The sequence below is a fragment of the Alternaria arbusti genome (genome assembly GCF_024043155.1).
Source record: "Alternaria arbusti strain BMP 1465 chromosome Unknown scaffold_5, whole genome shotgun sequence".
NCBI classification, from domain to species: Eukaryota; Fungi; Ascomycota; class Dothideomycetes; order Pleosporales; family Pleosporaceae; genus Alternaria; species Alternaria arbusti.
The window spans coordinates 1,110,123-1,123,529 of record NW_026249945.1 but is presented as its reverse complement, the minus strand read 5'-3'; the positions used below and the strand labels follow the sequence as shown (position 1 = coordinate 1,123,529).

The following is a 13,407-nucleotide window of genomic DNA, read 5'->3' as shown; positions in this document are numbered from 1 at the left end:
TATTATATTTTATTTAAGAGCTTAAATTATAAGCTATATCTAAGCTTTTTTTTAGTTTAATACTACGTTACTACGTTAGAGTATAGTAAGAGAGATAGAGTTTAAGTAAAATCTTAGTAAAAGCTAACTACTTACTTATACTAACTACTTACTATATACCTACGTTAGCTAAAATTATATAGTAGAATTTATAGCTATAGATTTTTTTTTAAATTAGAAAAATACTTTTAAAATATATAGTAAAGAAAGTAAAAGATATTCTATAATATTAATTTAATTAGCTATTTTAGTTAATGTAATATTAATATTATAATAGTAAGTAAAAGTACTTATAGTATTACTAGTATAGACTTTAAATTACTACACTTAATAGTATATATAAAGAAGATTTATTATACGTATATATAATAGAACATCAGAACCTTTATATTTAGACCTTTAACTAATATTTTAGTAAGTTTAATCTTATTATTTTATAATATAATTACTCTACTTATAGAGCCTTAGAGATCGAATATAACCTAAAGAGTAGAATACCTAATTAGCTAATTAAAGCTTCTATTCTATTAGCTATAAGATAATTATACTAAGTATAGAGGTTAGCGTTTTAGAGCTGTAGAGGTAAGCTAACGTAACGCGTTGCGTTAAGCTACTACGTAGCTAAGAGCTAAGCCTTAGCAAGAAATATTAAAACATTAGATAATTATAATATAACGCGCGCGTAGCGTAAGGTATTACGTAATATAACTCTAAATAGAAGTTAAAAACTTTAGATAGAAGTAAAATAATTACGCGTAGCGTAAGGTATAAGCGTAAGTAAGCTAAAAGTGTAGGCTAGCGCAGGCTCTAAGGCCTGCGCTGCCTTACACCTTAAAAATATCTAATTATTACTTTCTAGTAGGCTAGAAAGTAGAGTAACTAAATCTGTTTAGATTTACTATAGATTTTAATATATAGAATTTTTATTAGTAAACTAATAATTCTATAGTCTATAAACTAGTTCTTAAAAAGTAAAGTTTATTACTAGTACACTAAAGAATATATAACTAAAGATTTTAGTATTCTAAAGATAGATAGACTAAGGCTTAGAGTCTTAGCGCTACTACTTTTAAGATAGTTAAAGTTTTTAAATTTAAGCTAGCTATTTTAACTCTAAATACTCTATAAGAGAATTATAATATAATTATATACGCTTATTAGCTTATAACTAATAAAGTAATATATTTTAAAAGTTTATAGTTAGAATATATATACTAAGATCTTAGTAAAAGCGCGTTTCTTCTATTCTATAAGTTACTCTTAGAAATCTAAAGATATATTAAAGATATAAGTAGCTTAAATCTAATACTAAATATTACGCTAATACGCACGTTAAATAATTTATAAGTCTTCTTAGTAATTATAAGAATAAAACTAATCTTTAACTAGTTACGTTATTTTACTTACTAAAGCTCTACTAAGTTATTTTATTATTACTACCTCTATAAGTTTTCTTAAGATTATTATAAAAGATAGTATTTTATTAAATCTTATAACCTTCTTTATTATTTTTATAACTACTACTATTATATATACTTTTAAAGCCTACTTTACTAATAATATAGTATCTACTAGAACTATTAATAGTTATTATTTTATATATATCTTTTATAAATACCTAAAGTAAGTAAGTTCTACTATTATTCTTTACTAGAACTTTATATTTAAGAATCTTATTAATAAAATAAGATAGTTCTTTTATAAGCTAGATCTTAATATTATAAATTACTTAGTAGCTAGAGATCTATATATTACTAGAATTCTAGAGAAGCTTATTCTAGGTACTCTAATAATTAAGTACTCTTTTTAGAGTAGAGATACTATCTATATCTACTTTACTATATATATAATTAAGATAGAAGTAAAGCTATGTTTAAGTAAAATAATAGAGAGTTATATTTACTAGTAGTAGACTATATTAGAAAAGATTTTTAAAAAGAGTAATAAAAAATAAAATAAAGATAAAAAAGTATTTATAAGTTATCTCTAGTAAGTAGATACTATTACGTAGATAGTAGTAGTATTAGAGTTCTACTAAAGCTAGTAAGAGTATAACTATAGAATAGTTATTATATTATAGTTATTAGTAGATAGAGATAATATTATAGTTATAGTTAATAGAGAATAAATATAGTAAGTTCTATTAGTAGTATTCTTATTACTATATATCTTATTATTCTTAGTTATTTCTAGCTATAGTCTAAACTAGAAATTTATATAGATAAGTGTAGAGTTAGTCTATAAGCTAGTAATAACTTTATTACTATAGTAATATCTTAATTAATATTAAAATTATCTAGTAGCTCTAAAAGAGCTAGCTTAGAGTCTTTTAATACCTTTTAATATCTTTTAACGTCTTTTTACTATAAAGATAACTCTAAAGTAGGCTTAAGGCACTAAGTCTATAGTATTAGATAAAGATTAAAGAGCTATAAATTAATTGCTTTGTTAATAATCTTACTAACTTTTATTTCTAAATAAGAAATTAGAGAAGAATAAAAATGCTTATAGTAGTAAAGAGAGCGTATAACAATTCTGTATATAGCTAGTTAGGTGTTTGTTTAACTAATATAAGAGAGTTCTAATACTTATTAAGTTTATGTTAAACGTGTTCTATCGGCAGCTTATTTCGCTACCTTATTGTACTTATGATTTTCAAAATAGAGATGGTCATGCCTTTCGAGTGATGTATCTTACCAAACACGATGTTGAATCTCGTTCCACCCTGTATGTGCCGTGCCGAAGCACTTCTTATGCCTTGTAGAGATTCACTCTTCCGGCTCTACGTTCTCATCCACACCGTACTCCTCGACGATCCAAGCACAGTACTTCTCCCACTTGCTCACCCACTCCTTCAATCTTTGTGCCCGTACTCCTTTCCCAAACATTCCATCCTTGACATCCTGTGTCCACTCTTTCGCACTATAATCATCCAGACTAGCCCAACGCACACTGTTCTCCGCCAATGAGCCCAGGCCTTCAAGACCAAGATTTTCCCATCCTTGAAGCGCTTGCCAAAAGTCGTGCGACATGCCGGATACACCTTGACCAAGGATGGTGGGATCATCGTTGCAAAGCGAGCAAGGAACTCCACGGGCAAGCAGCGCTGGCAGAGGATGCGACATGATGCTCGAGCAAAGTCGTAGCACTTCATTGGATACTGGGCAGCTCTCCACTAGGATTCTCTTCTCCTTGACCATGTCGATAAGGAGTGGATGCTTGTAAAGGCTGAACCCGTGTCCTATGCGCCTCGTACCCAAGATAATAGAGTCAAAGAGATTCTCGTCAGTTGAGTCGCCGTCGCCAAGCGTTTCCCCGGCATGGAAGAAGAAAGGTATGTCGACTCCCTCTTGAGCGCAGGCCTTGCGAAACCAGAAGAGCTCGGGCGCAAGGTCTGAAAGCGGGCGGCCGAGGTCTTCCTGGCCTACGAGGTCGTAACCTGCGATAATCTCGGGGAATTCGATCTTCATCTCGATGCATTGCTTCATGCCTGGCTGATTGTTAGCACGGCAATACAAAAGCTCTCAGACGCGTTGATATTGAATGAGATGTGTGCGAGCGGTAAGCAACTTACTCTCGATCACCTGCTTCTTTCCGAACTGTCTAATGGTCGTCCAGATCATTCTTGCGCCCCAGAAGTCTTTCCCTTCCTCACTCGCCTTAAACTTCTCAATCTCGTCCGCCAGATGTTCAAGCAAATTGAAGTGGTCCGAGTCCCAGATCTCCTTCTTGCTGCTGCGGTAGGGCGTATAGAACGCTGCACGCAAGTCAACGTAGTATACGCCATCGTCGACCAGAGCCTTGCACATCCTGCGTACGAACTTGCGGAAGATAGGCTCGTAGTAGATGAGAGAGCCGAGAATAGGAAAGCATGATATGAACTTGCGCCATACTTCGTTGGGACCTTCGTGATGAGAGAGGTGCTCTGAATGGGTAATAGTGACGCGGGAGCGAATCCATTCAACGAAGGCCTTCTTGCCACCATTCGGAAAGGTATCCGCGGCTTGATTTACAGGCACCGGGGTGTTCGCAGTGTAGCCGTCGCTCCATATTGAAGCGTCACCGTTCGCGTCCTTGGAGTAGGTGAAGGAGAAGCCGGTTTTGCGCCTGGTCTTGTCGTCGGTGATGGGACTATCAGCAATAACGCAGACACCCTCAGTGTTGAAAGCTTCTTCAAGCGCCCAGTCAAGGTCCACCATGGCTTCCAAGTGACAGTGCAAGAGTGCGCCTTTCGGCATTCGCTTGACTATCTGCCACAGCTTGCTCTTCTCCATGCGCTCCTTGGCAAGTGAGAACATCATGCCTGGAAAGACATCGACATGTTCGGTTAGTAAGCTGTCTTCGTATTCCTTTGTCCAGAGGGTCTGTTGCTCCTCAAATCGAATCTGGGAGACGATGGCGCATGCTTCTTGCGCCATGGGCGAGAGATTCTGGCGGAAAAGATAGTCTGCAGGCTGTTAGGCCACTGCACAAGCTGTAGAGTAACGAACAACTTTGGTTCACGAACCGCTTCGTTGTCTCTTCTCTTGCTGTACCAAAGCGTCTCGGCCCTGTAGGTACTGTTGGATGAATGGGTCACTTAGGTTCGGGACACCTTCGGCCTGCGCCCACTCTTCGTCGTTCGCAGCATCGTTCGTAGTCATGATAGCGACTGTGTCTGCGGCTCAGAATAAGGAATGTTTGGTGAAGGAAATGTTGTTCACAATTTGTTGTAAGAGTGTCAGACGCCGCCCTCTCGGTGACTTCCGCGAGTTCCTTCCTGAATGGAGCTAGTGACTGCTGACGTAACAGGGTCTAACTCGTGCCAAGAGCGGCGAGATACGGAAGCCTGCACAGATTACATGTACCAGCAGGGCACGCGGGAACACAGGGAATGGTGTGTTTCACTCTTCGAATGTGAAGTCTAAGCCGCACCGCAATCGCCACTATTGTCCCATTCACAGCACGCGCTCTTGACGCGTTGGGGCTTTGCTTATCGATTGCCTAGCGCGCGTTGGTGCATGCGCGGGGCGGTAGCGGGTGATGGCAGCTGCACGGTCGCCTGCGATGGCATAACACATCATCTGCGCTCCATAGCACCGCAACCTCGACGCTAGACGGCGGAACCTCGCCCTGTGATCACCCACGTCTTTTATTGCCACGCGGACCGGCACCCTCACTAATCCCGTTGCTGATGCCCCTACAGTTCTGCTTTTTCTAGATCCGGGACCGTCCATACTTCACATCCGCGGCTGGTGAAGCAACAAGACTTGGCAGGCACCACTGTGCATCGCCATACCGATAGGACGACTTTCACACTTCGCAGTTGTGATACGCGCCACTAACCCGCACGCTCCGCTATCCATGGAGCCTCTTCTCTCCCGTCGATAGGCGTTCGACCAGCCTGCCACCAGCGCGTCCCCCAACCCGGTCGCCAGCCTCTCCACCGCCATGGCTTTCTTCTCTACGCTCTCGAGCTCCATCGGCCGGAAGCTGCTCCTCTACGGGTTGCGCCACATCGACATACTGGACAAAGACCCTGCCGACTTCGTGAGCGTCGATGTCGGGAGGCGCACTACACTCGAGGTTCGGGACGTTGGGTTGCACGTCAAGGTACGTCCCGGAGATGTCCATCACTGTGCGCCTAGCACTGACACCATGTTCTAGAAACTCCTAGCACTACTACACCTCACGCTCCCTCCCGAGATCCAGCTGTTGAAAGCGCAAGCCTCGCTCCTCCGGGTTACCTTCGTCCTCGAATTCGGCGTCCCCCAGATATTGATAGAGGTACATGGCATACGGGTAGAAGCTCGGTTGACCGAGCATGTCGAAGGTGCTCCCTCTTCAAATACTTGCCGACAGCACACCCAGAAACGATCCTCGCCACCTCCAACGGCCGCTTCGCCTTCCGCTCCACCCAACAACCAGTACAACGATGGTTCAGACAATGACGATGATGATGACGACTACGTGCCCACCGTAGACGAGCTGGCCAAGTCATTCATAAAGACGGAGCCTCTGGAAGAAATTCGCGAGCTGCAGCATGAGCTCGAGTCTCAACCTACGTATATGCACGAGTCGGTCGCATCGAGCGACGATGGCGAAGAGGCTTCTGCTGGTATTGGAGCGCCTCTGACGATCCCAACATATCTTCGCAATATGTTGAACACCGCTTTAGATCGTCTAAGCATAGTTGTCAACAACATCGATATAGATGTGGAGGATCACTTCCCTAACGATGCCATGGACTCGTCAAAGTCAAGCGAGACCTCACCTTCTTCTCTGAGCTTTCACATCGAGAGTATAGCGATTGACTCGACCACTGCCAAAGATGTTCGCATTGAGGCTGAGTCCACAACGTTGCCTCCCGCCACCTCGAAGCTAGGTAAGCGGAGGATGCGGGTGGAAAACATTTGCGGGCGCCTTGTGTCCGATGTCAAAAATTTCGTATCTCATTCGCAGTTCTCGCAGCCGTCATCTCCGCCTACTTCGCGATCTCAGGCGTCAAGCAGCCATGAAACCAGCAGCGAATCTGCGACGAGTCAAGTTCAAGACCAGCCTGTTGAGTCCAGGCAATTTTTCCAAGAGGAAGTGAGAAGCTCGACAACATTCCGGGGCGATGAAGAGGCGTCATCCAGTCAGATCGTTTCGCCAACAGAAGCCCAAAGTGCCGTCTCTCACGGAGAAGCTACCTCCCCCAAGCGTTCTTTATCCCAAGACCAAGCACAGCTAGCGCCGTCGCCACAAACAACAGACGATGATCGTTTTGCAGACGCTACTTCCGATGACGGTGTGTATGATGAACAACTGCAGCCTTCACTCGGCCAGTCTCAGCAACATTATGCATTGCCTGATCTTGGCGAGGGTAGTTCATCGTATGACGACGAGGGCTTGCTCAACTTCGCGATGCAGAATGACATGCTCAATTCACAACTTGAGAATATATCAGCGATGGAACAGTCATCAGACGCGGCGACGTGGGGGCTAGACGGTGCAACTTCAAGCCGACATACTCACATCTCCGAAACCGCTAACGATGCATCCGTGTCAGACTTGCCTACTGTGTCTGCTCTGGGTCGCTCCTTTCCAGTCCCGAATGTGATCGACTCACCGTCTCAATCGGGCCATATCCAGGCACCCCACATCAGTACTGACAATTTAGCTGCAGCACATGAGCGAACAACGGATGATACTCAGGAGCTTTCCGACGACGTGCACCAGCATCTTGATCCATCGCCTTCACCAGATGAAGACATGGCCCAGTCACGGTTTTTCACGCACGATGAGGCTGAAAGTATGTACATGAGTGCAGTGAGTGCGACGCAGGCTAGTTCCGCTCATGCTGGGCACGTTCCCGGAGGCTGGGACTCTTCGTCAGACTCAAGTAAAGAATCTAGTTCCGATAGGTCGGAACCGATACCAGAGGATATGATCTCCGGTAGCATTTTAGCGCCATTGCCAGAAGCAGACGATGGATGCGAGACTCCACGTCCGGGGAGCCGCCAGAGCTCGGTCTTGCCGCCAAGACCCGAACTTACACAAACCCCCACGCCTGACGCGCCCGGTCCGCGAAAACATGCCAAACGGTTTCTCACTATAGATGAGATTACTGTGTGGTTCCCCATGGCCCTCGGTGATAAAGAGCGTAATGATGCAACAAGCGAGCAAGTCGATGATGCGGCAGGCATGGAGTTTAGTCCTTCCAATTTGGGTGAAGATTCTATTTTCACGGAGATGCCAGGATCGTTCTCCAATTATGCACATTCTTCTTCACACCGTCGAAAGCCCTCCCTGGAAGCATCGTCTCGCGGACGACCTACTCCCGCATCCCTACAAACATCTCGGCCACCAGCGCAGCCCACGACAACAGGCGTGGCTTCGATCATTGTCGATGTCGGCTCCGTAGTCGGTCATATGGACATATCCACTGGCCGCATCATGGCCGCTATGTTTGCTCGGGCAACACAGGCTCTGACGGGGGAACAGTCCTCAAGCGAAGGAACTGTGAAATCGAAGCCCACGGAAACTTTGGAATCATCTCCCATGAGTCTTGAAGTTTCCGTGCAGAGCATTGCTCTATCGTGGCTGGAGCACGTGTTGGCGGAATCTACGCAGGAAGGGCCGCTTTCAGAGCACCAACTGGAACTTCAACCTTCGGACGCAATATTGAGAGCCAATTTCTCGGCTATACACCTCACCAGTGGCAAGTCTTCCGGTATTTTGCGAACTCAACTTCATATTGGCAAGTTCAAATTAGCATCTTTGGATCAAGACATCATTTCCTTCCACAGCTCACGGCCGAAATCCAGACGGTCGGCCAATGTCCCGCTAGAACAACCCAATCACGATATAGAACTGAAGTACGAGCAGGGGCAAGACGATCGTATCACCATCGTCACCCGTCCCCTCAACATCTTGTTTGACATCCAGAAACTGGACGACGCGTTGGGCTCCTTTGGTGGGTTCAGCGGCATATTAGAGTTGAGCAACTCCATCAACTCTAGTAGCGCAGTCGCAAGTCCTGTCATATCGCCAGCCCGCTCTCGGCCTCGCGGTGTACATTTTGGTGATGGTCTACCTCCCCCTGTCAAAGAATCACCACCCACGAAGTCTCCGAAGATCGACGTAAAACTCGGTGAGGTATCTTTGGGCCTCAGGGGGAAGTCATGTTCCATGCAACTTCACACGACAACGGTGCGCATTGCTGTACGGCAAAGCAATGTGCGCCTCAAAGTTTCTGAGACACAGCTGACTGGTCCTTACACGGAGATCGCCCCGAAGACTGCACCTTTTTTTGGAGAATTGAAAGGCACTGAAATCAACTTTCTCTTCGCTCCTGGCGAGCAGGATCTCACTAGGCTAATATCCTTAATCACGCCATCAAAGAACCCGTACGAAAACAACGACGACATTCTCATCGAAACCCTGCTGCGTCAGCGAAAGAAAGGTTCCGTACTCCGAGTTGAAATCGCTGAAATCGGTGTTCATATTTCAGATCTTGAACACATGAAAGCCTTTGAGGCTCTGGGGATAGAGCTGGCTCGATTATCCAAGGTCACCAAATACTTGCCAGATGATGATCGACCTGGCCTTCTAAGCCTCGCATCTGTGAAACGGCTGGATGCTCGCGTTACTGTGAATGAGAAACTTGGAGATGTCTCAGTCATCTTGCAGGAATCCGCATTAGCACACGTCGGAGTTCCTGCTTTGCTTGCTGTCGAAGTAAGCAAAGCGACTGTTCGGCGCAACGAAGAAGTATTGGTCCATGAAGTTGTGGAGCTAGACCCATCGGAAGAACTACCCGTCATCATGCTGAGGATGGTGGGCGATGAGATGGAACCCATGGTGAAAGTCAAGCTGTTCAACCTATGCGTTGAATACCGAGTCAGCACGATTATGGCAGCGCTGGGGATTGCTGAGGATGGCACGGTAGACGATCTGGCTATAGGTCTGGCCTCGAGTGTCGCAACCGTCACAGGCGCATCCTCTCCTAAGACCATCAGCCGACAATCTTCCCAGGCGAGTTCGCCAGTCACAGCAGTCTCTCAGCCGCTTCAGGTCGATCTTTTACTGAGGGATTGCGCAATTGGTCTCAATCCCCGGAAATCACTCTCGAAGGGTCTCTTCGTCCTCACGGAAGCGCATGTCACGGGTAAGCAAGCAAGAAACGACTACTCTGTCACGGTCGACCTCCGCAAGGCTTCGATGCATGCTATAGATGACATAGCGCGCCTAGAAGAAGACCACGGACCTGTCTCGACCATACCCACTGCCAACGGCCAATTAAATGGGCTGAAAAACTTGGGCTATGTGTCTTTGAGTTCGATTTCGGCCGCAAAGATATTAGTCAATATTGGAGGTGATGGACAGGAACACCCACAGCTAGTGGACGTGGAGTTCAAAAATGAGCTGTTTGTTATTGAGTCATGCGCAGATTCTACACAGACGCTTATGACAATTCTGAGCGGTCTACAGCCCCCAACGCCACCATCAACCGCAGAGCGATATCGTACGACGGTACCGCTACAGCAAATGATCGAGTCATTCACTGGCGATGAACTGTTGCAAGATGAAGAAGCCGATGCCGATGACTTCATGAGCAATGCTGACTTGACGGAGGATGATCTGTCAAAGAGTCCTACTTTCGTTGGGGGACTCTACAATTCACAACCCTTACCGACTGATGAGGAAATGGGTGACAGCCTTTTGGCTGAAGAAGATCTCGGCGCTTTGCCCACACCGCCTATAACTCGCCAACGTGGCGATCGAGCTCTCCTTGAGAGCTTCCAGGAGAAGCACGAAGTCACTCAAGGAGAAGAAGCGTTTGATTTTGACGACGACTACTTCGGAGAGTCAAATATCGAACCAAAGGGTAAAGCCCGTAAATGGGATTCGACAAAGAACCAATATCATCCATCCAATGAGTTCAAGGTTATAGGCGCTCCACTAAAGGTACGCGTCCGCGACGTCAACGTCATCTGGAACTTATACGACGGCTATGACTGGCCTCAAACACGGAGCGTTATCAGCAAAGCTGTGGATGACGTTGAGGCTCGCGCCGAGGAGCGAAGGCATAAGGGACGAGAAGAAGATGACGACGATGACTTCGTTGAGCAAGACTTCCTCTTCAATTCGGTTTGGATTGGTGTTCCTGTGAAGGACGAGAAAGGAGCTCTAGCCCGACGTATCAACCATGATATTGACGATCTTGCCAGCGAGACGGGCAGTTACGCGACGTCGACAGCGACACGCTCGACTGGGGCTACTCTACGGCCTCGAAGTACTACCAAATACAGGCGTCGTCTCAAGCTCGAGCGTAGTAAACACAAAAAGATTGCATTCTCCCTCAGCGGGGTCGCGGTTGATCTTGTCGTCTTTCCGCCGGATACAGGCGAGACGGTCAATTCCGTTAATGTCCGCGTACGAGATCTAGAGGTTTTCGATCACATGCCTAGCTCTACCTGGAGGAAATTTGTCACGTGCGCAATCGATCCAGCGAAGAGAGAGCTCATTCGTCCGATGATAAATCTTGAACTCAACACGGTCAAGCCGATCACTGATCTAGCGGCTTCGGAGCTCGTCATTAAAGTAAGTCTTGATGCATGTTGAACATCCCAGTTCTTGCTAATTTGATCATCAGGTGTCTATCCTTCCACTCCGCTTGCATATCGATCAGGATGCTTTGGACTTCATCACGCGTTTCTTTGAGTTCAAAGATGACTCCGCACCCGCTAGCAGCCCGGCTGGTGACCAGCCTTTCATTCAGCGGTTGGAAGTGATGGCAGTCAAGCTGAAGTTGGACTACAAGCCAAAGCGCGTGGACTATCGCGGCCTCCGGTCCGGCCACACAACGGAGTTCATGAATTTTCTCGTCCTCGACGGCTCAGACATCACCTTACGCCACGCAATTCTATACGGAATTACATCGTTCGACAAACTTCACAAGACTCTCAATGACGTGTGGTCACCGGATGTCAAGAACAATCAGTTACCAGGCGTACTATCGGGGCTCGCAGGCCTGCGACCTATTGTGAATGTCGGTTCCGGCCTCAAAGACCTCGTCTACGTTCCAATGCGCGAGTACAAGAAAGACGGTCGAATCGTACGCAGTCTGGGGAAGGGTGTACAAGCATTCGCTATGAACACAACGTCAGGGGCAGCACGTTTGGGTGCGAAGATGGCGATCGGCGCGCAAACTGTGCTGGAAGGCACTGAGGAGTTTCTTAACCCACAGACTGACTCGTCGAGCCGCCATCAATCTCTCGACTGGGATGGAGAAGATCCTAGTTCCGATACAGAAGAGCCACGCGCCGTATCGAACTACGCCAACCAGCCGATCGGTGTGGGCGCTGGTCTTCGCAGCGCGGTCAGACACTTCGAACGCGACTGGAACACTGCTCGTGACGCGGTGATCGCGATTCCTGCAAACGTCATGGAAGAGGGTAGCGGTACGGGTGTCGCAAGGGCCTTGCGTCGATATGGACCGACTGTAATCTTGCGACCTGCGCTCGGTACCACGAAACTGGTGAGCAATACGTTACTAGGCGTAGGCAACGCGCTTGATCCCGAATCGAGGCGTAAGATTGAAGACGTAAGTGATGCTACTATACTAGTGATGTGATCAGAACTAACATTTGTGCAGAAATACAAATCTTACTAGCGACCAGTCTTCGTTAACACGAGTATGAAGCCAAGTAGCAGGCCATCTCTGCTGTAGGCTGTTTGTTCTCGATCTAGTGTTTCTCTTCACTTTTCTTCAGAGCGTTTGCATAGCGACGGACGGAGTTTGGGTGGTGAAGGCGTCGCATTTCCAGCCTTTTGCTATGCCGTCGGCATTGGGCAGGCGTTGTCACACATTTTGACATTTTGATCTTTCGCTGAATACCACTTCATTTCCTTTAAAGTGTATATAATACTAGATTACAAGCCGCAGAACGTGCTTTGTGTACAACACTGTCGCCCGCTCCTGTACATGCTTTCCAAGGCTCCCATTCTGATTTTGTCTTTCCCGTTAATCATGAGCCTTCCGGACCCATAACTCCGTCCTTCTGGTATCAAGGGCGTGATTATACCCTTGGTAGGTGAGTACCTAACGATGCACCTCTGCTACCGAACTAACAGCGCCATCCCCGGACTAGCCTGTCCCAAAGCCTGTTCCCCGTCCCATTGCGCACGCCGCCTCGTCTCTACCTCACGGGCGGCACGTCGGTCTCGAAGAGGCAGGGTATCGATTCGGTCGTCTTCGCAGCTACGACGTGTCATCTCGCAGAACTTTTCGTTTTCGGGTGAATCCATATTGATCAAAAAGTCGACCTTGCGACGGGAGATGTTGAGGCTCATGGTGACGTTTCTGGTACTTGATCTGAACCTGGTCAGCTGCTGTCGAAGCTCCCGAGCGCGGAGACGCCTCACATACGTGAGAAGTTACAGTGAAACGTGGGTGATTTAGCTCAAAGTAATGTTTGGTCTTGTGTTACCCCGGTTTGATATTGTGGTTTATTGGGATGATGGTGAAAGCCTCTAGATGTTTCAGTGGGTGAAGAAACTCCACTCAGGTAGTTCTATTGCAAATCTGGTCGTGGGAAGATTCGTGTGCCGTTTGACGTGAAGAGATAAGGACACACAGGATTTATGTGGAGGGGCGGCTGAGGCCGCCCCTCAAACTTGACCGCAGTCAAGGTGCATGAACTGGGCCACGTTTGTGTGACCGGCACCATAAATGCATGGGCTGAGCTCATGCGAGCTTCAACTTGCTCCCCGACACATCTGTCGAACCGGTCAAGGCTCAAGCATAGCCACAATATCATGGCCCCGTCTACCTCGCCTCTTGGTATCGATCTCGCAGACGTCAGAAATGGCTATCCATCGCTAGCCAAATGGATCGCTCGA

At 46.5% G+C, this 13,407-nt stretch overlaps 2 protein-coding genes across 2 annotated transcripts; one reads left to right on the top strand and one right to left on the bottom strand.

Annotated features, from left to right (window-relative positions):
* Nucleotides 1-2,807: 2,807 nt before the first annotated feature.
* J4E86_004902 (uncharacterized protein) lies at nt 2,808-4,682 on the bottom strand (the record flags this gene model as incomplete). The annotated part of the gene is made up of 3 exons (XM_051445439.1): nt 2,808-3,529; nt 3,614-4,486; nt 4,547-4,682. 3 exons carry the CDS (start codon nt 4,680-4,682, stop codon nt 2,808-2,810), a joined length of 1,731 nt encoding a protein of 576 aa, XP_051303536.1.
* Nucleotides 4,683-5,469: 787 nt separating this feature from the next.
* J4E86_004901 (uncharacterized protein) lies at nt 5,470-12,178 on the top strand (the record flags this gene model as incomplete). The annotated part of the gene is made up of 5 exons (XM_051445438.1): nt 5,470-5,631; nt 5,686-6,403; nt 7,181-11,106; nt 11,159-12,109; nt 12,161-12,178. 5 exons carry the CDS (start codon nt 5,470-5,472, stop codon nt 12,176-12,178), a joined length of 5,775 nt encoding a protein of 1,924 aa, XP_051303535.1.
* Between the last annotated feature and the right edge of the window lie 1,229 nt (nt 12,179-13,407).